Below are 27,073 nucleotides of genomic sequence, written 5' to 3'. Positions count from 1 at the left end.
TGACCAAATAAGTAGCTATCTGTACTGTCACACTCCACCCAATCTTAGGTAGCTCTCTTACTAAAAGCATCTTTCCTGGATCATTTTGATCTTTCCCTGGCAAAAGCTTCTTCGACAGGCACTCCAGACAAGGTACTTTTTATTATACATGCTGCTCAGCATCAACACCATGTGCTGAAAATTTTGTTGAACTACAGGTCTGTTCTAACTGTTGGCTTTATTTCAGTGTTGCGAGACATAACAATCCCATAGCAGTCCAACAGTCAGTCCCTGACTTGCCAGCTTTTTCTGAAGCAATACTCAGAAAATCCAGGCACCTTGAAACACGAGCCTCTCTGCAAGATGAGGAGTATTGCAATGGGATTCAAATTTCAGAGAATTTCTAGCTTTATGGCCACAGGTCCCAGAAGACGAAGTTCATCACAGTTTTACCAACTTCAAGCAGAGCTATATCAAATTAGTCCACAAAGGGATATGATGCAAACTAGCAATTTGAGTCCTCCCTAATGAAACATCCATGAAAAAATTATGATGTTTGTAAGAGTTCGCTACAAAGATTCTGTGACCAAACTTTCTGTTTCTTTCATTTGCCCAGAAATCACATCTTACAGGGTTTCTGAGGCATTGTTATCTTTTAACTTGCTTGGTATTCTCACATACTTCTCATTAAAAACACAAAGACAAAATCACCTTCACAAATATTTCAGAGAAATTTTTATGTAAGGAGTTGTATAATGTAGGCAGTTTCCTCTTTTGCAAGGTGTCTGCATATCATTTGAATACAGAAATGCAACCATTGGACCCTAAAACATATATTGTAGAAATGCTTTTTGAACATAAATATCAGATAAATTGTGTAAGTCATAGCGTAAAGGGAACCTAATTTCTGGGTGCACCCCAAATACTTTGTAAACTGCTGTATCTTACTGGAATACAGCAACAAGCTTGAAAAGAAATGTGGTTTACCAAAATTTCCTGTATAATTCAGTGTTGGTGCTAAGCAGAAAAGAACTAGATATTAGGAAGAGAATTTAATAAGCCTACATAATGCTGAACATAAATCATGCTACCTACAATAACCACCACCTCAGACGACCTTGATGAAGCTGTCAGACATATTTTACTCCCCAACTCATTGCCTGGTCTAAGAACATAAAAATCTTGAGATACTTCCATGAATTTGAAAAGTATTTGAGCCTTCAATTTTGGCCATTTTTTCTCATGCCTTCAGGATCAAGTTTACATCTTTCCATAAAGCTGTACAGTTGCTAATGTGTAATGAGAAATCACTACAGTATACAAAGGCAAACAACCAGACAATTTAGCAAATTATAGGTTGATTCATACCTCCAAATCCATGGGTCTGAAACTCTCTATCAAACTACTTAGCCCTATTTCTATCACTGCCTGTCTATACTTTTCTAGTCTTGCCTCACTCAAAATACACCAGACACTGAGCATATTCATATGCCAACTGATTGTGGTGCAGAAGGATGGAATGGATTTCTGAAGGATGTGTGCCAAGATACCCGAAAGGCTAAGAAATAAGGCCTTATATCTGCATCTTTTTCCATTTTACACTCTCAAGTCACTGAGCATACTATGTGTAGCTGTTGAACTAATTGTCTTCTGTGAGGTATGAATGCATTGTTGGCAAGACATCTTCCTTCTTAATAAGTACATTAATTACCTCAGTGCCACCCAGGGTTCGAGATGTTCTCAGATGAAAGAACAGTGAATATGAGAACCCGCTACCTCGAAAACAGGCCTTTAATAAGTGAAGCAATTAAAAGAGTCATCAGACGAAAAGCCAAGAACAACAGGTTCTTTTTTCCCCAGTTACAGAGCACAGCACTCAGTATCTCCCACAAAAATGCATTTAAGGCCCGTTAAGTAAAAGATACAAACGAACAGGTAACACATTCTAGAGACAGAAGACACCAGAAGTCTATAAAATATCTGGTGCAACTAAATCAGAGATAGTGGAATTTGATTTGTCTTCACATTAACAGATTTCAGTACAGCCTTTTTCCTAATTGACCTCATAGCTTTCAAGATGAGGATCACAGAGAAATATTCAAAAAAGTATATCAGAACAATATTACCAAAAGCAAACAGATACACCTAATGAAGAACAAATTCCTTTCTGCCGTTTCTATATCAACTTTTTTCCTCATCAATAAGTGCACAGCATGAATGTAATTAACATACAAGGGGAATAAGAGTCAAAACAAACTGGATCTCAAGAGAGGAAAACATAGCAGCAGCAGATGGAGGCAGCAGTAAACATTAGAGATGCTGGCAAAACCCACTTCTCTCTTCTAGCATTTCTGAAGAAATATTTATACAGAGTCAAGCATATGTACATAATGGTCAACTTACCATGCAAGCATTATTTTCTGATATCTGTCAAGTGCACAAATTCAATGTAGAAGCACATGAAATTATAGCCAACTCACCCAAGGTGAGGTTCCTTCCACCCAGCACTCCCAGGAACAAAGCTTATTCTTGAAAGTAACTCATTATATTTTGCAACATGCAATTTAAGCTGAGGCTTGATAAACTAATTAGTAGCCATTACACACACCAGAAAACAGAAAGAGCAGGTATCAGCTGTCTCACACTCACCACTTTGCAGGTCCATAGCTCTTCTATTGACTTTACCAGGAAGGAAGTTGAGCTTCTGGTCGCCTTATAGCCCAGGCAACAGGTGTGAGTGAACCTCATTATAATGCACTCCTGAAGCTGGGTTTAAACAGGGTAATAGATTAAATACCTATTAACTGGAAGTCAAAGGGCACAACAGTGTTAATCCTGCATTCAGAAGGCCCTTCAGCCATCATGGCAGCAGGTGTTAATTGGGTTTTCTGCTGAGCCAGTTCCTCCTTTGTGATTTATCATGAAGAATGAAATAGCCTTATTTTGAAAAGCCAATTCATTATCTAGTATAAGTTTAATTAAAAAAAAAAAAGAAAAAAAGAAAAAACCTACAAAAACCCAACTCTGGATAACACAAAAGGTCTGAAGAAACTACCTAACCTTTCTGCCACAGAAAGTCCAGAAGATCTCCTCATACCACTTTATATCTGTGTAGTAATTCTAAATGCTTTATGGTAACCTGCCTCTGTAGAGTAGGTAACTAGAGGCATTCGAAAATGTCCCTGGCCTAAGGCTTAAAGGAATGTGAGACTGAGGAGTGCTACAAGGCTATTATTCCACTTAACTGCATTGAAAGTACATTTGGATGCCATAGCTACAACATTCATGCAGGAAGTCAAACATCTTGACAAAACACTTCTGTCACCCCCATCCATACAATTAACATTCAGACAAAGACAGACCCAGGTTTTATTCCGTACAGCCACCTAAACTGAGGAAGCATAAGCTGCTGAGCCAGTAGTGCAATATGAACTCTATTAAAATTACGGGGAATTTTGTTGTTTAATTCAATGGAGCTACACTATTGCCCAATAGGTAATAAGAGGTGTTTCTCTCTTTTAAGACAAGACTGAAAAGCACACAAGTCTCTTCTCAAGCATAATTCAGGCTATATGATTTCAGACAACTTCTGAATGAAGCCTGTTATTTCTTGTACAATGAGACACCTTCAGAAAAGACTGCCAATTTTGATTAAGAAATAGAATGGAGAAGAATCTAGCAAACCTCTAGTCAAATTGTTAAAACAATTAGTTAGCCTTACAGTTCCTCATTTCTAGCCTGCATTAGCACTGCATTAGTTTTGAACCCCTTTATCACAATACCTTATTTTCTCTTAGATTACAGTCATTAACTACCAGAAATTACCTCTACTACTGTAGCCACAGTGTTGATTACAGCAATGGCAATGCTACAAATCAACTAAAAAGCCTCCCCTATTAAAGCCATAGTCTAGTTCAATGTCATAAAACAGATTATGACTGAGATACACCTTTACAACAGCAAGGTTATTTAACCACTGGAATAAGTAACCAAGAAAGCCCTTACCCCCACTATAGCTGGAGACATAAAAGACTAGCTGGTTTTGTTGCAAAACACAAACATTTATTTTGGACTAACACAAAATGAGAGGTTTTATTTAATTTTGGGACTATTCCATTTCTTTGTCTCACCTTTTCTCTCTCTTCCTTGGTCCATTTATTAAACAAAACCAAACCGCTATTTCATATAGAAGAGTCAAAGGATTATGTTTCAAAATAGAAATATTTTGACATTTCAAATATCACTTGAAATATTTTATCTTGAATAGTGCCTTATCATTTTTTTTCAAAATCTTTCCCTTCTCCTTCCATTTTTTATTTTCTTAATTGAACCAAACAAAAACATGTTTTCTCTTCCCAACCCTCCAGAAACTCATTTGCTCAGTGAATTTATCACCTGTCAAAATAAAATTATGTGTTCTTTTATATAATAGGTAAAAATAATTCCAAAAGTTGCGGAAAGATTTGGAGAACAGAATTATTGCTCTTGGTTATGAGAGATGATGAATAGAAAAGCATAACAGTGTCTTTCAGCCTTGAAATTGATAACATACACAAAGAGAACTAAAGAATTTTCTTTGAATGCCAGGTATATCAATCATGAATAGAAGATGCTAGTTTTTCCACTTCTAACTGTAGAGCATTCAGATTGCATTCAATATCCCTAAAGCTAGCTAACTGAAAAGGCGTATCTGGTGACCCAGAGCAAGTTCCACGCTACATCAGTACTCACCAAACCATATCAGTGACATCATGATCATCTTATCACAAAGCAAAAAATGATAGGGACATTAACACAGTCTAGAGTAACAAGTGATAAAAGAGATACACATTTCATTTTAGTTAGATTAAAATAAAAGCACTCAAATACATTATTTAAACAAATATATCTCATTGATTCTAAAGGGTTTAGCTCTCTTCAGTGAGATACCATTGCCCAGATAGGTAGATCCCAAAGCAGATATGAAGATAAGGGCCTTAGCCTTCAATCTTTGCCACGCAAAACACCTGGAGCAAGCAGCTGCCCTGAGCATGCTATTAAACAAGGTCATAGAATGAAAAAGTTACTTACTTCCCAGTTAAAAATTCAATCTGCAGAGATACCTGGAACACAATTCCCTTTCACGCTGAATTAAGACCACAACCCACCGCTCCAGTTGCCACAAGCAAAAGTGGATTCAAACAGCAGTGAGGCTGCTAAGCTCCCAAAGGAAGGTTTATTAACGGCTGTTAAACACAAACAGGTGGCTATGACTTCCTCTAGCCCAGAAGTCCCTAGGCTGCATACTGTCAGAAGCTAAGAGCTTAGACAACCTGATGTGATTGCCCTGTTCTTATGATCTTTCCACAAGCATCTGCAACTGGCCACCATCAGATACAGGTAGCTAGAGGGACACAGGACTGCCCAGTATTCTTAACTGATCCCTGACTTCAGAGGAGTTACTCCTCTTCCAAGCCTTAGGCAGCTAGCATATAATAGCATATAACACTAAGCAAGCAAACAGCAGGAAGGAGACATTGAAACAGATGTTGTTAGGTAACACGTGTGCTATTTCCTCATGAAGTCTGCCCACAACTGTTATTCTGCTCTGTTCAAATAAACGACTGATTATTACACTTTCTTTGTAAGCGAAACAATATTAGTCAAGATAAGCGTAGGTAATTCATCCTTAGAGAACAACAAAAAACAATAAAATTTTTTTGGTGGCAATGCAAAAAACAACTTTAGAAAAGGTCCTCTGCTCAAATAGCTCTACCAAGCAGAGAGCACCACACTCCCAGTCAAATATTGTTACAGACATCAAAACGGTTTTAAAACTCTATAGGCACAAGCAGAAGATTTACATCAACCAGTTTGTCCCTGTGACATCTTCAAAAAGGCACAAATGTTTTAAATGTCCCACATGCAAGTCCAAGGATAATGTCAAAAGGATGATATTTGCACTGGAACCTGGCTGGTTTACACATCAAAGAGCATATGGTTACTCTTCTCACTCTCAGGTGTCCATGACAGTGGAATCAGGCTGCCTACGATTGTAGCCTATTTACTTTTGAACATCGTAAATTAATTAAGGTGGACAATGTCACCACAGAACTTCAATTATTTTTTAGTTCAGAAATAATAGACTGTGTTCTGCTCTGTCAAGGGTACCTGCCTGTAATCCCACCAGTCCCATGCCCTCCAGAAGTCCATCCGGGTCAAAGGCAGAACAGAATTTTTACTGGACTGGCTAAAAAGCAGGTAACATTTCCCTAGTGTCTCTATTCAAACCCCTTGGACAGATATGACACATTTATTTTGTCATAACGTCTATAAATCATGTGAACAATCAGCACGTGCTCTCCTCAGCTTGGGGTTTCTCCTTCTCGAAAGAGGTTAAAAGTTCCGGCGAGCCTCGTAGCAACACAGGTCCTCTTGAAAGTAAATATATAGTTGATTACAAAAGCTGAGATGGCATTCATCTAATCCGCCTCACTGCTCTCAGGGAAGTAATTGTTTGGAGATTTTCATTGCTAAAATCCAGCAGTGTTTTCCGAACAAGAAATATAGATTAACAGACAAGCAGTGACAGCCTGGCAGTTGGCACTTGATATAGTGGCTAATTACATTACAAATACAGTGTGATTACACTGTTTTAGACAACAAAACCAAATAACTCTTTGAACCAGAAGACTGCCTTTGCACAGAGGTTTGTACAGCATCCTCCAGACCGCGGTTCCTGCCTGACACCAGCCACTTGCAGACACTGCCAGTACACTTGTGCAAAAACAATATCGTGGTGTCGTCCTTCCCATTTTTGGCCTCATAATCAAAATGTGCCTTTTAAAACCCTGTGAACATTGACTACACTGTATTTGCGTACTACCTTCACTTCACCATGTTGTTAACATTCAGAGTATACACAAAGGTATATAAGAGACCAACCACAGAATCACAGAATCACAGAATAGTAGGGGTTGGAAGGGACCTCTGTGGGTCATCTAGTCCAACCCCCCCGCCGAAGCAGGGTCACCTACAGCAGGCTGCACAGGACCTTGTCCAGGCGGGTCTTGAATATCTCCAGAGAAGGAGACTCCACAACCTCCCTGGGCAGCCTGTTCCAGTGCTCCGTCACCCTCAGAGAGAAGAAGTTCCTCCTCATGTTCAGACGGAACTTCCTGTGCCTCAGTTTGTGCCCATTACCCCTTGTCCTGTCACTGGGCACCACTGAAAAGAGCTTGGCCCCATCCTCCTGACACCCACCCTTCAGATATTTGTAGGCATTTATAAGGTCCCCTCGCAGCCTTCTCTTCTTCAGGCTGAACAAGCCCAGTTCCCTCAACCTCTCCTCGTAGTGGAGATGCTCCAGTCCCCTCACCATCCTTGTAGCCCTCCGCTGGACTCTCTCCAGTAGCTCTTCATCCTTCTTGAACTGGGGAGCCCAGAACTGGACACCACAGAGTAATTGCGTTATAAACTTACAATGGCCGCATTCTAAAAGCCATCAAGATTATCAAAAGCTGATAGGAAGCAGTATAATGACTTCTGTGATAGTGATCAGCCAGGTAAAATGTTAAGACTCCAGGGCATTTTGAGAGCAGTAATTAATGTTACCCTCACGACCCTCAGCATTCACAGCAGGTCAAGTTTTCGATGCTCTCATTTCCACGTGGGCACCAAAACACAGAAGAACTTGGCACCTCACATGTGGGAACAGAAAGCAAAGGCATGCAAGAGTTACCGAAAGATGCTTTGTTTCACACATTTTCCCTCACAGGCGCAGGAGGGAGGAATACAGCAGAGAGAGAAACTCATCTGACATGGGCTAACCCACTCGGGCACAGTAACTCATGCACGTGGCAGCCACAGCCCAGCACGCCTGGAAACTCGGCCGCCAGCTGACTGTCCCATTGGGAGCCGAGAGCTCTTGAAAGCCTGCTCTTGACAGGGGTGTTCAGCACTTGAATGTACCTTACACCACACCTCCTCTCGAGAAAACTGAATTTCTTAGACTAATTCTGAATAGTTTCCCCCCACCTGCCCTTGACTTTGAATTACGCTTCCCCTGAGAAACCAAATCTTACAAATTAAGCCAGGCTCCTCGGCACTGATCTTCATAGGCAGCGTATTTTAAAACAACACAGCCGTCTAGCGGTAGTAGTAGCTGCTGCAAATAAAATATTCACTGCTGCAAACATCTGCTGTCCAATGCTTGACGCTTCTAGAAAATGGTGGTTTTGACATTTTGCCATTTCATTTGGATCTAACTTAAGACTTTTGGCCCCTAATGGCCTCTAAACACTGCGTTTCCAAGGCTTATTTGGGAACAACCAGGTCTAAGAGCAAGCAAGATTCTTACCGAACTCTGGAAACACAAACACGATGTACGGAGGCAGCCTCTGAGTGAAGATGGGTCACTGGAACACTTCTTACTCCTCCTGCCTATCCCTCTTTGCCCAGCATCCCCTCACCGGCAAATGTGCACTCCCTCATATGAACTTCCTGTTGTTGCCACGTCTTCAACCACTCGCCTATGGGTGTTTTTGATTAGACAGCTCCCAGATATTCCCTGGTATCATTCAAACTCGCCAACAACAAGAAGAATGAAAAAGAGAACTAACAATTCCTAGCCCGTATATTTTCAGGGTAAGATAGAAAAGAGCATCTAGATTTATGTTTTCTGTTCTCAAGAAAGCATCTTCTGTATTTCTGGCTCATGGAACAAGGACAAATCCATATACAAAGATGGCGATGGCAGAATATGACAAATTATCACAATTAATCATTTTTGCTAGCTAGAACATTCTGAAGAAAGCACTGGGAAATACAGCAATATTTGAAAACAAGTAGCCAAGCACAGATTTCTAGACAGTATCAACAGGCAAATCACCTTGGATAAAACAGGAATGGGGTAGCTGGCAGTATCTGCTCAGAGTCTGAAAAAAACACCCCTTCCATTCAGAAACCAGCCTCTGCATCATAAGTTTTGAAAAACACAAAATTCTTTGTAATATATCTCCTCTGGCTACTTGATTCAAGTCAGTACACAGAGTGAACGGCAATGGCTGCCTCCCCCAGAACCAGCCTGTCTCACCAGATCTCTCTCCAAAAGCAGCTGGAAGAGGACACCAATCTCACTTCAGGCAGGGGAAAGGCAGGCAAGAACCCAACATGTTTGCCAAAGTATTCGTGTCTTTTAAGCTAGCACATTGAATCTGCACTTGTGACAGCCATGGATTTGTCCTCCAGCCTCTGCTATCAGAAAATAGTGCGGATATCAGGCATTCTAAGAGGAGCATCTGCTCTGAAAGTCACATGTGAGGGGTTGAGAACCTGCCACCTTTCCCCTCGTAGCCTCTTCTAGTCATTTTGAACTGCCAGAGTGGCAGCAGAAAGCACCAGAAAAGCACTACAGACCTGAACTGACCTCTGCCTTTTTGCCCCATTCCTCCCCAGCATTTCTGCCCAGGCAGAGGCACTGCCTGAATGGCAGCAGGTCCAGTTCCTGGAGGAGTCTCGAAGCCAGAAGCAGGGCAGATGACAGCTAGCAGATCCTGCCCCTCATGGCCCCCTTCAGCCACTTCTGCAATGGCAGGAGCTCTCCCACCTCGCTTCTCCTGCCTTTAAAGTGTGGAAGATGGGTAGGATCTGTGGGATCTCCTTGTGGTTCTGTATCAAATGCAGGTTTTCCAGGGAGCAGGAGCGTTATGGGCCTTGCTCTCCAGATGAGCCAGGTGAGCCAGGCGCTAGGATGGGGACGACAGGCAACAGTGTCAATAGTGTCACTACAGCAGAACTGTATCCTGGGCTGCATCAAGAGAAGCATGACCAGCAGGTCGAGGGAGGTGATTCTGCCCCTTTACTCTGCTCTCGTGAGACCCCACCTGGAGTACTGCGTCCAGCTCCGGAGCCCCCAACATAGGAAAGACGTGGGCCTGTTGGAGCAGGTCCAGAGGAGTGCCACAAAGATGATCAGAGGGCTGGAACACCTCTGCTACGAGGATAGGCTGAGGGAGTTGGGGCTGTTCAGCCTGGAGAAGGGAAGGCTCTGGGGTGACCTTAGAGCAGCCTGCCAATACCTGAAGGGGCCTACAGGAAGGATGGAGAGGGGCTTTTCACAAGGGTGTGTAGTGATAGGACAAGGGGGAATGGCTCTAAACTAAAAGAGAGCAGATTTAGATTAGATATTAGGAAGAACTTCTTCCCTACGAGGGTGGTGAGGCACTGGCCCAGGTTGCCCAGAGAAGCTGTGGCTGCCCCCTCCTTGGCAGTGTTCAAGGCCAGGTTGCATGGAGCTCTGAGCAACCTGGTCTAGTGGAAGGTGATCCTGCCCATGGCAGGGGAGTTGGAACTGGATGGTCTTTACAGTCCCTTCCAACCCAAACCATTCTATGATTCTATGACTAACTGCTCAGGCCACAGCTTTCTGCAACACGTGAAACAGAAGAACCACCTCTGGAAGCTTGCCATCACCATTAAGCAAATAGGGACAGACATCTGCAACTCAGTGAACATGATTCTCATACCAATTGCTACATTTTGCTATACGAGAAACGTGTTTTCCAGAAGCTGTAATTTCTCCTATTCAGCACAGGCTCCCAGAAGCTAACTAAGCCGTGTTCACCAAAGTGGCTGACAGAATCACTTCACCTCTCAGTAAGGAAGAAGCCCGTAAACTCTATGGTGACCAACGCCACCACTTACAGATGTTCTTGACAATAGTGTATTTCTTCCTCGGCATGCTCACTGCAGTTCATCGCAAACCTTTAGCACAGCAGGTGGAAGGTAAGGAAAGCACTAGGCTTGGGTTGCCTCTCCACAAGGGAAAAAACATCAAGTTAACAACATCTACGGCTCAAGGTAGAATATTACACTTGCTCTCCATGCCACTCCCAGCTGAAGCCTTCAGGATAAACACAGTCTAAATTTTGTGAAGACTGAGAACTGAAGAAAAACAAATTTGGAAATTCCTTCGTATAACAGCAGCTCATATCCTGAGTCACACCATGACCTATAGGTCCTGGCATTCTAAAACATTTTTGCATTGATGTTACCGGTTTCAAGGCTAAACAGCACATTGACGCTGCTCTGTTCGACGCTTCTCACAGCCAAGCTCAGCCACGCCTCGAGAACAGCTCTGGTCGCAGGCTGAGCTTACAGCTTTCCTAATGCACCAAAAGCGCTCTAAAAGCAGCTGCTGAGATTATCAATGGTTACCCTCGAGGCCTACTAATTTGGAGTTCACAGATCATTTTTAGCGTTACTGCAAATGTCCCCATTGCTACAATACTAATTTGTCTTGGTCCGCTGAGCGTATCACTTCTGTGTCAGGAAACAAAATTGTGTGGGGCCAACACAGGTGTTTCGTACACCTTTTATTTATTCCCTTTGTCAGCAGTTAAGTAATCGAAAGAAGCTAGCTTCGTGAATAGAGAGGACAGCTCATGTAGATTAATCGCTTCTTCTGTAGAAGACGTCTTCCTGATCTGGGATAAAGCTGCATTTGGTCCTGGCTGTGATCCTACGTCTAAATCTAGCATTAGTCTTTCAGGACAATCAATCAGGAAATCTCTTTTCAGACTGATCCTCCATCCTGCTCTTCACTCGTTTCCCACTTCATTGTATTTTCCCGTTTCTTCACACATAATTGTCAGTTTGTTGCCGTGTTAGTTGCCCTGCGCTGGGGTATGCCAGCGCTACTCACTGGACAGCGTACGGCTGTGGAAGTAGCCCTGCTCAGCTCAGGGGAACCACTTTTGGCATTACTCATGACTTGAAACGAAAGGCATAGCAGCTCGGAAGGACAGGATGAAACCCTCCGAAACCAGCAGTTCTTCCTCCAGATGTAATCCCTCCCTTGCTCTTTTTTAATAACTGTTTTTCTGATTGCTAGTTTGCAGTTGCCCAAACTTACTTCTGTCATCAATTGCAGGGTTTTTTTCAAAGGAGCTTGGGCATCGCTATTAATGAACCCATCATTAATCTCAGCTGCTTCTCCGCGTACTACAGCGATTTAAGCACCTAACAAAGACCTTGCTGTTCCTCTGGCTAACACTACCCCATTTTGCTCTCATGCGCTTCTGTTGTTTCTGCAGGCAACGATACTCTGGTTTTGTGCCTGTTTCAGCACAGAGCGTTTAAAATGACTCTCTAGCATTCTTGCCCTTTACATTGTCGTGGTTTTTCCAGAGCAACACCACCTTGCCTCTCTGCGGGAGACACCTGAGTGCCTCCAGCTCTTGGTGCCTGGTTACGCTCCCCACCCCTTTCCTCGCTAGCTGCCCCATTTCCCCAAACACCAGCAGACCTTTCCAGCCCAGCAGCCGACCTGTGGCCATCCGGACAGCCCCAGGACCCTGACGCTTGGCCCTCACCCTCGCTCCGTTTCCCTCACGGGCGCGGCCGGCTCTCCCGCTGCCCCACGGGTCCCCACAGCCCCCAGATTTCGGCGACTCGCTCCACGCAGCTCACCTCCCCCTTTCTGACATGTCTGACAAGCCACCGAGCGTCGTAAAGGGGGGGGGGGGGGGGAGTCCTGTCCTAAGGCCCCTCCCGCTTCCACCCCCCACGGAGGACGCCCCGGTCGCCTCGGCGGGCACACGGGACCCAGGGGGCCCCCTGTACCGCACCCGGCTGCCGGGGAGAGCGCGGCCTGTGCCCGCCCCGGGAGGAGCCAGCTCGGGGTGGGGGGAGCGCGGCGCGGGGCCCCTCCTCGCCCGGCGGCGGCGGCGGCTGAGTGCGCGGGCACGGCGCGGGAGCGAGCGGCGCCGCGCCCGATACGTGGCGTCCGGGACCGGCGCGGCGCGGCGATGGGGCCGGGGCGGGAGAGCCGCAGCTAGCGTCGCCGCGGGGCTCAGCCGGCCGAGGGGAGCGGCCAGGAGGGACAGGTAAACCCGGGCCGCCGCTCCCGGCCTCTCGGCAAACTTGGGGGCGGCGGGCCGGGGAGGCTTCGGGAACCGTCGGCGACCTCACGGGGGGGGGGGGGGGGGGTGGATAACAGCGGGGCACCCGGGCTTCGCCTCCCGGCCCGGAGGGGGCTGCGGGGCGGGGGCAAAGCGGGCCGCGCTGTCCGCTGCCCCCCGGAGCTGGCGGCGGCGGGCCGGGAGCGGTGAGGGCCGCCGTCGGTCGCTGCGGAGTCCTCCCGCTTCTCCCGGGAAACGGGCGATCGGAGAGCGCGTCCCGCCCGGCCGGCGGGGCCGTCCCGCTGAGGCCTGTGCGGGCGTCGGCCGGAGGGGCCGCGACCCGGCGGCTGGAGGAAAGGGGAGGCCCCGGTCTGCGGCCCCCGGCACAGGAGAAGGCCCCGCTCGCTGCCCCGGTGCCCGGAGAGCGGCCGGGGGGGAGCGGCGGCGGCTGCCCGGCCCCGGCTGAGGGCAGGGGGCCGGATCCGGCCGGGCGGGGCTCGACCCGGCCCCTGCGAGCGGCGGGCAGCGGCCCGGCGGGCGGCCGAGGCATCGGGCTGGCCGCCCGGGAGACAGCCGTCGAAGGCAGGGTGTTGGTTCCGGCGTTCGCTCTTGGCAGCGGTCTGGCTTTCCGCGGGCGGCGGCCGGGAGCGTGGCCCTGGGGACAGCAGGGTCCGAGGGGGTCAGTCTGGGGCAGGCAGCGGGGGGCTGTGCCTGCGGGGACCCCTCGGCGCTGGTGGCCCCGTGGTGTTGCGGAACAGCGGCGTGTCCCGGTTTGCTGTGTCCTGCTTTCCAGGTGCCGGTTCCTTCCTTACGTCTGTCTAAAAGCGTCCAACCCTTTGGCAAGAAAGGAAGGCAGATGGGAAAATTTACTGGGTAATTTTTCTCGGGGCTGGCTCGGCTTTCAATCTGCCTCTTTGCCAGTTGAGTCACATCTCCCCAGATCGGCGGAGAATAGTAAAGCTCAAAGTAAACAGGACAGCTTTCGCCATGGAAACAAAAGTTGCTAGGGGATGGATTGCTACTACGTAGGGGCGTGCTTTGGAGCCGCGATCATACATCCCACGTGTTCCTGGGCACCCCGGGTTCAGGCGTGGAAAACTTTCTATGACTGAACCCCTTCCTGCGGCCTGGGTGCGTGCTCTAAGCTGATGTGTAACACAGATTGGGGTAACAGCGACTCTCTTTACAGCAGAAGTTTCCCAACATTTCAGTTTCTCAGCTGTGAAGGTGAGACGTGCAAATATACATCAACACTCGAGAGATCATAGCTGCTGCAGTATTTATTCATCCAATGTAAATTGACGCTGTAGCACGCGTTTCCCTCTTATTTACAGAGAACTGTTTTCTCCCACCATACTGTGACTCTGTCAGTTCTTCTGCTCCATCTGTAAGTAGCGAGAACAGCAACGTTATGTTTATGTTGCAGCTGAGAAAAGAGACCGTCTCAGGCCAAATTACCAGGATGCTTCAGTGAGTCATGTAGGGCTGGGAAGCCTTCTTCTCCTCTCTCTAAGGGGCAAGATATTTTGCAAAAGATAAGAAATTACTTATAAGCAGAAGAGTCTGAGCATAAAGAATATGTTCAGTAGGACTAATAATATGCAGTGCTTGAAAAGAATTAATGATGCTGGCAGTCTTTTTTTTTTTCTTCCATTTTAAAAGGTCATGCTACTTGATGCTATCACAGCTCTTTCAAGCTAAAGATCATTCTTTTGTTTTCTGTTTCACCTTCCAGCTCTTATTTATCGTTTTGCTCATATACCTGACCAAAACCACCTATTTAGATTGCTAAAGAAAAAGAATCTATGTGTAAGATGTGATTCCAGGCTGTTAGGTTCCTATAGGCAATTCTTCATCAAGCTGTTCGAAACACTACACCCTCCTTTCTCTCTCTTGACTAAACCTACAGACAGCGCAGTGAATGCAAGATGGCGTTTATGCAGCTTTCTGTCACATTACCTTGAGTTTTCTTCAGTTAATTTCAATAACTACAGTTGCTGGTTCAGGGCCAGCAATGTGCTTCACCTGCTTTCTGAATTCTGGAGAAACCAAAAAAGCTCTGAAATTGTCTCCTGGTGGCAGCTGGAGTTATGCAAGCAAGCTTTGGCAGGCCACGTTGTCCGGTCATGCTAGGTCTGGTCATTCCCTGTATTGACCTTATAGAGCCACTGACACCTGGGGAAAATGCCTCCCCTTCTGCTCGTTATGTGATGCTAAATGTGTGCTTACCTGAATGACACAAGTTGGCAAGGAGTTAAGCATAACTTATTTAAGGAGATAGGGTTGATGTGGGAATAAAGATCCAAGTAAGGACCCGAGAGAATGAGTCTCTGCAGAGCTTTGGTTGGCCTCTTTACTTTCTTCTCTTTCTGATGTGGGAGATGGAGCGCTTGCTTACTCGTAACCAAAAGACATGCTGAGGGATAAGGACATAAACTGTTCTTATCCTTGAGGTACAGGCTGTGTGAGAGCTGGGGCAGCTATAGTAAATGATACCATTGCTTCAATCCTCTCCTTTCACCCTAAGGTATTTTTATGAGGTGAGCAGAACTCTGGTTTTATGAGAACTCTTCAGTGCTTGTTCTGTGGAAGGTGGCAGCTAGCTGTTGAAGAAATGGTGACATGGAGAAAAGAGGACTTCTTTTCCTCTCTTATCAGGTAGGGGATAAACAGCAGAAGGAGGGACTCCCAAGGGAAACAAAAAGAGCTCATTTTGCAAAAGAACAAACAGGCTCCAAAAGCAGAATAACTTTCTGCGTTTCCCGGCAAGATTATATACTTCTATCGATACCACTACACATGGCTATTTTTTTTTGTACCTCAAAAAGCAATAGTGTTCAAAAGCTCACAGCGTTGTGAAAGAGCCCAAGAAGCTAATTTTTTTTTTTTTCAGTATATTAACTGTAGCAGGAAATGTCAGTATTGGTGACATACAGCTGGGCAGCTAGGGTTGCCCAGAGAGAGGTAGCGGAGGCCCTGTCCCTAGGAACACTCAAGGCCAAGGTAGATGGCGTTCTGAGCAATGTGAACTGGTTGAAGATGTCCCTGCTCACTGCAGAGGGTTTGGACCTAGATGACCTTTAAGTGTCCTTTCCAACCCAAAGCATTCTATGATTTTGTGAACTTGGCATGGGGTGGCAAGGGTGCCCAGCTCTCCCTGCTCACCCGCTGAGGAGCAGGTGCTGCCCAGGATTTTCCTGCTGTCTCAAGGTCTCCATCCACCCTGCCCGTTTCTCTGCCTGGCGTGGGTGGTGCTCCGGAGGGCACTGGTGCTGTGCCATCAGCAGGGAGGAAGCCCATCCGCAGAGCTGGAGAGCACTTCTTTGGTTTCCTAAAACTTTACGGTGGCTGAAGTGGAAAAGGGAAACCTGCAGGGGATGCAAAGGCAAAGCAGCGGCTCATTCTAGAAGCTGTGCCTGGCACTACCCCTGCTGCTCTGCAAAGCTCAGGCGCCAGCACTGTCCCCCCCCTCTCCTGGAGGGAGCTGTGGCGCTTGCTAGGGCACCCAGCATCGTGTGGACCTTCTCCTCCACTCAGTCGTGCCTTCTGCAAGAGCCCTGAAACCTCATCACAAGTTGCAAGAGATTTGCAATTATAAGATGTTGAGATCATGCAATTCCAAACTAAATACATATTAGATACACAAAAGAAACAAAAAAACAAGATTACTGATTTTTTTATGAAGAGGAAAAAGCGTAATCCTGAGCCAAGGATGCAACCAGATTCCAAGAGGCTGGAAGATCACTGTTACCTCAGCGGTGATTTCGGAGCCAGCCAAGAGCTTCATTCAGGTGGTTGCCGTTCCCCACTGATACTTTCTGGCTTCTGCTTATTTTAAATGCAGTAGTGTTTGTTTTTCTTGCATGCTCAGGTATTTCATACCCTGCAGGATCACCCATTCCTGAAGGGCAAAGGGCTGGAGGGCTGCAAAACTGGGAGGTCCTAGCTGCCATAAGCCTGTCAAACCTTCCTTTCCTCCCTCTAAGTAAATATTGCTGTGGCAGTCAGATGAACTACTTGAAGCTGATGTAAACTGAGCTGTGACATTCAAATACAGGTACTGATTAATACTTCCCTTTGGACTTAGACTTTTTGAACTGCTTCAAAAAGAAGTCAGTGAGCTGAGGTAACATTGACCTGTTGCTCAAGTTTTTTAGGGGCTAGTATTACTTCAGTGATTTCAGTAGCATCGTACCTGTGCAAGCACGTTCAGGCCTGGGACCTGCATAGTTAAATACAAATTTTGTGCGTTGGGAGAACTTCCGTGAAGTGGAAGAGTAGGGAACATTGTTGGTAGTTTTCATAGCAGGCAAAATTCTGATTTTATTAAAATCAGCAGGAGCTTGGGCATTGACTTCTCCAAGGGAGCAGTGGTTTGCTGTAAGTTTAGTATTTCCATTTCATTCTCTTCAGTGAGCAAATTGGTGCTGTTATGGTATTCCGTCTTTTCTAATTTTAATTATCCATATTTAGGTAGAAGATATATACAGTTTCCATCTGCCTAGTACTTACTTTGCCTCTGTTTCTCATGGCTATGGATGTTATATCAATGCTTACTCCTGCATTTCAAAAATTCAGGCCAAAACATTAAAAAAGCCTTACCCAGCAGTTTGGAAACTTCCTAAGGTTGCAAACTCTAGTTAGCCGCTAGAAGCCGTCTGGGTAAGAGGCAACGTGAGCCCTTGAGGGATGCTGGCTTTTCCAACCTGAGGTATTCTGCTTTTTTCAGTCTCCGTGGTAGCACGCGGGGAGCAGGCACCCTGCCAGTGGGAGGGAATGTTTCCTGCAGCACCTTTCGTCTTGTGCTGCGCCAGGATGCTGAGGGCCTTGGGTTCGCTTGAGCTGGGTCACCGCGTGTGACTCTCCAAACCAAGAAAAGAGCCTGGTAAAAAAAAAAAATAATGAAGGAGGGTCTTTCCTGGGCTGTTTTGCCTCGTGTCATCCGGAGAGTTTGTAGCGAGCTTTGGTCTCCTGCCACATCGATAACGAACTGCTTTGCGCAAAACCTCTCGTTGCAGGTGGGAAGGATGAGCTCCTATGCTGACATCTGTGGGTCCAAGCACGCACAGGGCAGCACCGAGGGAGGGTACCAGCGCTATGGAGTTCGGTCCTACCTGCATCAGTTTTATGAGGACTGCACAGCTTCAATTTGGGAGTATGAGGATGATTTTCAGATCCAGAGATCGCCTAGCAGGTGGAGCTCTACGTTCTGGAAGGTACTGCCCGTTGCTCTTTACTGGAGAGGGAAACTCCCATTTCAAGGCTTTCCCATGTAACTAATGGTTGTAGGTGTTCATCCAGAAAGGCCTGCTGTTGCTCAGTTTTCCCTGAGATAACTGAATAGCTGTCTGTCTGAAAGCAGGGCCCTCTTACCAAGATACAGCAGCTTCCAAGGGACTTCTAGGGTCTTTGGATCCTCTAGTTTCTCTGTCACAAGGGGCTGTGCCACTGAAACATCAAAGTCTTGTCTGGGAAACCCCACCGGTAGCTTGAAAGTGTGGTTTACCTCTGCTCTGCACCCACAGTAGTCCTGCTAGATCGTTGGGAAAAGAACTGGTAGGTTAACAGCAGTAACTCTGGGACCGTGTGACTGAGGGATCAAGAAAACCACCAGATCTCCACTAAGGTGAGGGAACTTGACAGAACTGGAGAACACGGGAGGTTGGAGGGGGATTGTGAAGTGACCTAATCCAACCCCTCTGCTTTGATGGTGGGGCCATTCTGTGTGAACCAAATATTGCACTGGCACTTGAAATGCGCTAGAAACAGTCTGTGATCTGTTCGTGGCAATAGCAGCTTCCTCCTAACCCCATCAGAGGAATGACATTTCACGGAGTAAAAGCAAGTCATGGATTTGACACAGACTGGCAGCAGGGACTGAACAGTTGGTGCTAATGGCCACCAAAAGCTAAAGAAATAATCAGTCACGCAGCGCTGGGGTTAACCTGTGATCCTCTCTGTGATGGGGCCTTTGGACATGAAATGCTATTTAGACATATAGATGCGTATTCCGTGGTTTCCAGAAATGTCAATACTGAATTATGTAAACATGAGTTGTAAAAAGACAGTTTCTCTATATTCTAGTTCTAGAGGGGCCACATATGACCCAAAAGCAAAATACCAGCCCTCTCCTAGAAGAGAGAGCTGTACCTGCAAGGCACGATGAGAGCTAAATGCCTCCTAGGACCACTTAACGACTGAAAACTGGGAAGGCGTATAAATTGGGTTTTCTTCTTTCTTTCTTTCTTTGTTTTCCAGGTCGGACTCATCTCTGGGACGGCTTTTATGCTGATAGGTTTAACCGTTCTTGTAGTAGGTTTTCTTGTGCCACCGAAAATCGAAGCTCTTGGGAAAGATGATTTTGTGGTGGTGGATACCCGTGCCGTTCAGTTTAATGGGTCCCTTGACATATGCAAGCTGGCAGGAGCAATCTTGTTTTGCGTTGGAGGGTCCACCGTGGCAGCGTGTCTCCTGCTGTCTGCTTTTGCTAAAAGTTACTCCAAAGAAGAAAAGTACCTCCAGCAAAGATTTAAAGAGAGAATCGCCGATATAAAAGCCCATGCAAACCCAGTCACAAAAGCGCCAGCACCAGGAGAGTCAAAGATACCTGTCACCTTGTCCAGAGTTCATAATGTCCAGCCTTTATCTGAAACCTGACCTGTTCCTTAGGTTGTGTTTCTCCCTTGTAGATCAGTTTAAATGGAAAATATCAGCTGTTGTTGGCATACGTGCTAGTCAATGACAACATCGAGTGCTCTGCTATACAAACACACAGCTGACAGGGAAGCTGCTCCAATACAAATTTAGGATTGGGAAAAGGGAAATTATGCGATTAGACCGGCGACCGATATATTCAATGTATTTGAACATTTTAATGTGTTGAACCAATGAGTCCTTGCAACAACACTTAGGTGTTTAGCTTCTCAGATTGCATCCCTGGAAAACAGAGGGTGCGTTGATGGCAGCTGTACCAGGAACAACCTCCATCCCGCTGTTTGAGGTTTAGATGAGTTTAGGCTTTTTGTTTATTTTTCTTCTTGCCTTTAAGATACTGTTTAGTCCTACTTCTGCCGCCTGGTTCTGCTGTCTGGGAAGCCAAGATTCTGCCCTTGCAATTTGCACTTGTCCTCCTGTCACATGCTACAGTCTGTATCAAAGTAGTGTTACTGCACGGGTAAAACGTACATGACAGTGAGTGCCCTGAATCTCATCCTGGCACGTGCCGCTGCCCGGCAGCGCTGCTTGCTGGGAAAGGCAAGTTGGGCTTGGTCCTGAGTTACAACTAACCTGTGCAGAGCTGCCGCTTTGCTCTTAGTCGTTGCCATATTAATGAAAAATACAAAAGAAAGATTAAGAATTCGTATGGGAGGAGGAACATCGTAATTGTGTGTCTTTGGTTTGAAATTGTTTCTTTCATTATATTTTATTACGTTTGAAGGTTATAAAAAATGTTTCAGTTTGGCTGGGTATGGATTACTAAATGTGGTTTGATGTGCCCAGGCCCCATATTCTGTCAGTACATTAATGCCGTGTTAGATGACCTTGACATGCTTACCTAAAGACATTTTGAAATGCTGTTTATATTTTTATAGAGGATAGAAAAAGTTATGCTTAACCAGATACATTTGTGTCAATGCTTACCTGAAGACTTGTCCTCTCACGGAAGATCCTTAATTATTTTCCCACCCAGGGCAATTATTTCACTGTCTTAATATATGGATTTAAATTAAAATGTATAAAGAAAGATGTGACATTTGTACTCTCTGACAATATGTGCCACCTGATAGTTCTGTCTATTTTTTGAATGGATTGAATAAAATTCTAGGCGTGAGCCAACCGTGGATTTTGTGCAAAGTCTCTTTCTAATCAAGCAGGTTTCTCTCTAAATTTAGTATTTCAGTGTGAAAGGAGAAATCGGCAGTGGAAACTCACCAGTCTCTTTACGTAGTCTGTGTTTTCAGCTTTGATAGGTCACTTTGGTGCTGAAGAAAAAAGATTTCAGCGCCCTGACAACAGGTACAGGGTAACAGCTGTGCTCTGCCGTTTGCTGTAAAACATTTTCTCATCTGTGCCTCGGTTCATACTTCTGCAACCTAAATAAACCAGAACGTACAAGTGTGGCATCTTCAGCTGAACATGCAATAATTATCATGGCTGACAACAGCTTTGGAAGTCAAATTTTCTTCTGAAAAGGAAGTGCCTACATTCGCAATGCAGTTGCAGTGTCCAAACATCAGCACTGAAGAGATGGACAAGCAAGAGCTGGTCACATGCCAACGATCACCGAGAATGGAACCGAGCAGGTTGTGGTGCAGCTGACAATTCCCTGGCACCCATAGATCAGAAGCGCAGAGCACATTGCATGCCATGCTGAAAAATAAGGTTGTAATCTCCATGGAGCAGCAGCTGAGGCAGCGCTAAGGAAAAGATGAAAAGCTGGGTAAGGTGAGGAGCTGTGTGTTATTTGCAAAGCAAGCCAGCAAGAGCAGGGCTGATGGGTGGCTGTGGTTCCTCACAAGGCAAAGGCCCGGATGGGGACACGGGGGCAGGCAGGCTGTCACTGCTGCTGTTCGGTAGCACTTCCAGGTGGAGAGGTTCCTCAGCGCTTGCATTTCATGTTGGGAGGAATTTTGTTTACTGCTGTTCGCTTTCACCGCTGTCGGGCTGTCGGTGCACAGGCAGCAGAGAGTCAAGCTGTCCTGACCTTTTCCAGTGGAGCGTTTTTAATTAAAAGTTGTGCATGGAGGAAATGTGACATTTTAGCTTTCATGGTGAGGTTTACCGAAGGAGATCAGAGTGAGGGCTCCTGTGGCAGTTACCGAGCCCCTTCTCTCCACCTACCTTTTGTTAGCACCGTACTGGAAGTTTGACTGAAAATCCAGCTGGAAAACAAAGCACAGGTTGGGCTTGTTTACCCAGAGTAGCTATGTGGGTATACAGTTCTCCTTCAAACACAGCCCACGTGTCGACACAGAGGTGCAAGTGTCAGTAGGTTTTTGTCCGGAGGCCGGCTGACCCGATGGGTAATGAATAGAAACAGGTAATGACTAGAGCTGATGCAGATGCCAGGCATTCAGCCACGCTGCGCATCCCGCTGCAGAGCGGAGCAGGCTTTGACAGTACGAGGAAGGATGAGTCATGCGTGGCATTACCCAGGCGTCAGGGAAAGAGAGAAACCCTCGAGGATCTCACTGAGGCTTGCTGGGGTAGGAAGTGCAGTTGGGATTTGTCATCAGCAGCAAAGATGGTACTGCTGGCATGGCTAACGTTGCCACACACCTCACCTCATCAAGCCTTTGTTTCAGCTCCTTAGAGCTTTTCCAGAAATGAGACCTTTGGAGGCAGCGATCCTTCGCAGCAGAAAATCGGTGACACGTAGGGCTTTTGTAGAAGTACTGAGCAGAAAATTACTCTGCTACTGTTAAGAAGCCGCATACTGGAAGGTTGAAGACACATGAGGAACATTTTCAAGATCCCTTTTCTTGCAATGTTTTAAACACCTTCATCCTTCGGTACAGGAACCGAAGACTCAGCGAAAGAGCGGTGGAGATGTGATTTTTGCTGTTCTTGTGGCAAACGCCTGTGATGCAGCCTCTGGCGGGGCAGCAGTGAGGGGCAGCCAAGCTCTCCAGGAACTTTCCAATGAGGCTGAGGGCAGTCTGTCCCTGCACATCTCATTTCCCTACCGTGCATTTTTTTTTCCCTTTTCCCATCACCACCAAATTGCGACACAGGCTCCACTCTGGGGCTGCCTGGAACTTCCCCTGCTGCCACTGGCTATCATCACCTTTCCAAATGGCACCTTAATGGACTCCCTAGTGCAAATAAAATTAGGCTTGAGCAGCCAAGCTCTGCTTTTTGCAATCCTCTCACCTCCCTGCTCGAGGTTTCTTTCAGTTTCTTCATGCTCACCTTATTTCTTGCCCCTTTTCTAGCCTCGTTTGGCTTAAAATTACAGTGCAACCGTAGTGCAACACCATTTTCTCTGCAATTGTGGTGAAAGAAATCCCATTTTTCAGGCTGAGTGGTTATCACTGACTTCACTTTTGCTAATACCTGCTCTGCTGAAAGGTTAGGTCTGCTGCCCGTGCCACACTGTGTAGAACAGGCTTCACTTCAGCATCTTCCGTCCTCCCTCCTCCAGGCTGCCTTGACCCCTGTATCTTCCATTTGTTCCCAGTGCACGGTGAGTCACAGGCGAAGGCAGAGACGCGGAAGCGTCCCCTCCTCCCGAGCTGGCTGTAAGCAGATTTAATTCCTGGTTTCTGCTGCAGCCCCAGCCTGCCATTGCCGAGTATCAGATTTTCAATCACGTGCGAGTGCAAGCAAACAGCTGCAGCATCCCGACCAGCGGCCAGCGGAGAGACGTTTGGCAGGAGGAGAGCAGCGGCAGAACCTGGAGGTTCAGCACCCAGGAGGCTGTTCAGCCCCAAGGATGTGAAATCCAAGCGAGACAGCAAAAGACTGCAAGAACCTTCCCTGGATGTAGTTTGCCAGCAGCTTTCTATCAAAGGGCTAACAGCAGAGCAACAATTTTGGTAAAATAAAGGAGTTAACTCTGGCTCGTTCAGCACTGACCGGTCATCCTGCCATTGCACGGCAGGCTGCCCTCTCAGCTCACTGCACGTCAGGGGCAACGAGACGATACGATGTTCCCGGAGCGGGCGTTGGAGGCACGGCCTCACTCCCTGCTCATCCCGCCATTTCCACTGCCAAGAGAAGCAGCATCTCTGCAGAGCATCACCCTGCGCCGGCCGTTCGGGGTCGATGCCCACACACCACTTACAGTTTCATAGAATGGTTTAGGTTGGAAGGGACCTTAAAGATCATCTGGTTCCAACCCCCCTGCCGTGAGCAGAGACAAGCGATGTTTGGGTTTTGCCAGGTCACGGCATAGTTTGTCCCTGAGGAACATCATCACAAGTGGGGACACCCAGGTGGCCTCATCCTATTTCCAATGTTTAGAGACCGCATGTGCTCCTTCTGGAGCCTTCTGATCCCTGGGCAAACAACCACCCACCCCCTGATTTCCTTCGGCTCTGACCTGGACGCGCGGCAGACCACGCAGCGCATGTTTCCTGCGTTACTTCACTTCTTAGACTTTAAGCAGGGCAAAGCTCAGTTTCGCTGTCAGATAATTTACAGAGGGACTGTTACGAAAATAATCTCTGCGTATTGACAGTAAGTCAGGCCAATACTTCCAACAGCCCCGCAGACAGAAGAGACAGCAGTGCAAGTAACTGATTTTATTGTTTTGCCTAATCATTTGCAGCCGGCTTCTACAGGCCCACTTCTTCCATAACTGACCATTCATGGGTTTTTGCAAATAAAGATGGGAGATTGTTTGCAAATGCTGCTAATAAGGGAGTCCATTTGACAATGATACACTGGGTGTGCTGCTCCAGCAGTTTCAGCCTCAAGACTCGTGGCTTCAGGCTGTTGCCCGCCTAAAGGCACCCCCCAGTCTGAGGCTGGGAGGATGCTGGTTCGGCCAGCGAGGGTCATTTCTGGGATGTCAGCATTTCTCTGCATCTACCCACCTAACGACTTCAGCATCCGCTTGCTGCCCTTTCGCTGCCTGCCTCCTTCACCGTAGTTATGTTGTTCTGGTCACAGGTTTTAGAATTGCAGCAAGTTTTTCTGCGCTTTCAGTATTCACTGACTGTCTCTTCTGATCTTCATTGACAGATGGTTCAAACATAGCTTGTATTTAACCAGATGTCTACGTGAGCTGCCATCAAATCTTTGCCCTGACGTGGCGCATTCTCTGGGTCCTCTGCCCTACCACCGCCCCTCCAGCGGTGGGGACTGCCTCAGCATTGCCCTTTGAACTGAACTGCTCTTTCTCCAGACACCACACACGCTTAGCCCAAGCTATCACGAGAAAGCATCCTCCAGATCATGCAGAACTTCACCTGCCTGAACCAACGGCGTAAACCAAAGGCTGCAGCTCAGAAGTATCTCCAGAACCGACAGCCAGATCCTTTTCTCTCTGCAGTTGCACGCATGGCATCCATGTCGAGAGGGCTCCGGTCCCTGCCTGGTGCTGCCAAGTCTGTTGGCACAGGCTGTCTGCAAGCAGCCCGGCAGGCAGGTGCACGGAAAGTCATTCCCAAACCACTCTCCAAGAGCAGTGACCACCCACCTTCCAAGCACCCAGCTGTGGGTCACACGGAGGTGTTGGTCTAGAAGAACCCCAGAGCATAGACCAAAGTATCTCCAGATCTGCTCTGCAAGGAGGCTGCTGGCACGCACCCAGCACAGCGCAGAAACCAGAGGTGTCAGAGCCTACGAGCTGCATCCCGCCTCTCAGGGAATCGACACAGCACCGGCTCCTTGCTTGTCAATTGGGGTGAGCAAGGGGGGCAGAGCTGCTGGGGGCACCACGTGCCAGGGACACGAGCCGCGGGTGGATGGAGCTGAGTGCCCATGGATACACGCGCTGCTGAGTGCCTGGCACAGCCATCACTCCCGTCGGCACGGGAGCGCTGATCTTTTAATTTCCCCGTGGAAGCAACGGGCTTCTGGAGAAGCGGGCATTTCAGATTTCTCTGAAAGCAGTGGCAAACATTACTGGCTCAGCCAGCAAGCCATGGTCTCCTTCCCTCGCCCACCAACATCCAAGTTCAGGGGCCCTTCGCAGCACCGTGGCTCTCTGCATTGCGGAGCTGCAGCTGTGGATCTGGGTGCGGGTAGGTTTTTGTGGGTGAAAAAAGCCCAACGCTAACCTTAAGGCCTTTGAGATGAGCTACACACCCCTCCCAAAACCTCCCCCCACATCTTTTATGCAAAAAAACCCCTCTGCTTCAGTTTGCCCACAGAAACTTGCCCTGGAGAAGGCTCTAACCCCTGCGAGCAGGCGCGATGCTGCTGCAGCAGACGCTGCTTCCCTTCGCACACCGGGGCCAGTCTGCGAGCCTCAGGCGTGCCTGGGGGAGAGGTCCCCAGCCAGAAGCACCCAGGAGGTTTCGCTACCCCCACCTTCCTCATCCTGTGATAAGCCTCTTATGACCACGTGGTCGGGATGCTTTGAATGATGACCTCTTTGGTCACCTTGAACTAGGCTTTGTGTTGCCTGAGAAGGAAAACCAGCCTTCATCCGCTTCTCCTTCTCTGCGGAGAGAAACTACTAAACAGTGGATGCAAATCCTAGCTCTTGACTTACCGAGTTAATCCCTGTTTGCTGCTGACTCTGGGGCAGTGGGAGCAAGGAGAGAATGGCAGGGGAAGGTGTAAAGCTGAGGCTTCTCTGAGGATGCCAGCTTTGCACCAACAATCCCTAACCAAGAAATAACGTGGAGTACAGGTGTTATTTCTAGAAATATCATTTCTCACAACAAAGCTGGAAGAAGCAAATGCAGCGGGGGAACCGAAGGAAGCAGAGATGCTGCACAACAATGAAACCATGACCCGTGGCAGCAGAGGAGCCAAGGGCAGCCTCCGCACGAGGATACCGCGCTGGGTACCTACAGTGTGGCGGCAGCAGGACTGAGCAGCTCTGACACCACCACTTTGTCGCCAAGGCAGAGGGGTTTACATCAGTCAAATCTCTGGTCAAAGAACAACTCCTTCCCAGCTCAGACAAGCAGAAAAATCTACCTGTCACTGAGGTCTGAAGATGTTTTCTCCCCTCAATAACAGGAGAATCCACTCACCTGTGTGCGCACAAACACAAAGGAATGGTACCCATCCCCTAAGTACTTGCAAATAAAAAAGCCATTCCCTCCTACCTCAAGCATCGATTTTGTGGTCTCCTACTTCCCAGCTTCTTGCTTCTGTGACATTCAACTGGTTCTTCCACAAAACGGCTTTAGCTGAAGGCTGGGGTTCTTATTCCTCCCCACCCAGACCTGGCTGCTCCCAGCCCCTCAAGCAGGAGCCCCACAGACTCCCATCAGCTCGTCTCTTCCCAGGCAGCCGCAGTTCCCAGGCTGCAGTTGCGAGAAACAGGGAGGCTGAGCCCCGCTCACGCAACTCACCTGGGCCGGTGGAGTGAGCCGGGGCCAGGAGGGTGGGTGTCAGGAGGATGGGGCCAGACTCTTTTCAGTCGTACCCAGCGACAGGACAAGGGGCAACAGGCACAAACTGAAGCAGAGGAAGTTCCGTCTGAACATGAGGAAGAACTTCTTCACTCTGAGGGTGACGGAGCACTGGAACAGGCTGCCCAGGGAGGTGGTGGAGTCTCCTTCTCTGGAGATATTCAAGACCCAGCT

At 47.4% G+C, this 27,073-nt stretch overlaps 1 protein-coding gene across 1 annotated transcript; it reads left to right on the top strand.

Annotated features, from left to right (window-relative positions):
- Positions 1 to 12,688: 12,688 nt before the first annotated feature.
- Positions 12,689 to 20,701, top strand: NRSN1 (neurensin 1). Its single transcript, XM_075417073.1, has 3 exons — positions 12,689 to 12,845; positions 17,879 to 18,076; positions 19,119 to 20,701. Exons 2-3 carry the CDS (start codon positions 17,888 to 17,890, stop codon positions 19,515 to 19,517), a joined length of 588 nt encoding a protein of 195 aa, XP_075273188.1. The 5' UTR covers positions 12,689 to 12,845; positions 17,879 to 17,887; the 3' UTR covers positions 19,518 to 20,701.
- The last annotated feature ends 6,372 nt before the right edge of the window (positions 20,702 to 27,073 follow it).

Source organism: Opisthocomus hoazin, chromosome 3, assembly GCF_030867145.1.
Source record: "Opisthocomus hoazin isolate bOpiHoa1 chromosome 3, bOpiHoa1.hap1, whole genome shotgun sequence".
Lineage (NCBI taxonomy): Eukaryota > Metazoa > Chordata > Aves > Opisthocomiformes > Opisthocomidae > Opisthocomus > Opisthocomus hoazin.
Note: the sequence above shows the minus strand (reverse complement) of the source record. Positions and strands in the feature narration are given on the sequence as shown.

Coding starts and splice junctions, on each gene's coding strand:
- NRSN1 (XM_075417073.1), top strand. CDS start 17,888: ATGAGCTCCTATGCTGACATCTGTGGGTCCAAGCACGCACAGGGCAGC. Junction 18,077..19,118: donor GGAGCTCTACGTTCTGGAAG/GTACTGCCCGTT, acceptor TTTGTTTTCCAG/GTCGGACTCATCTCTGGGAC.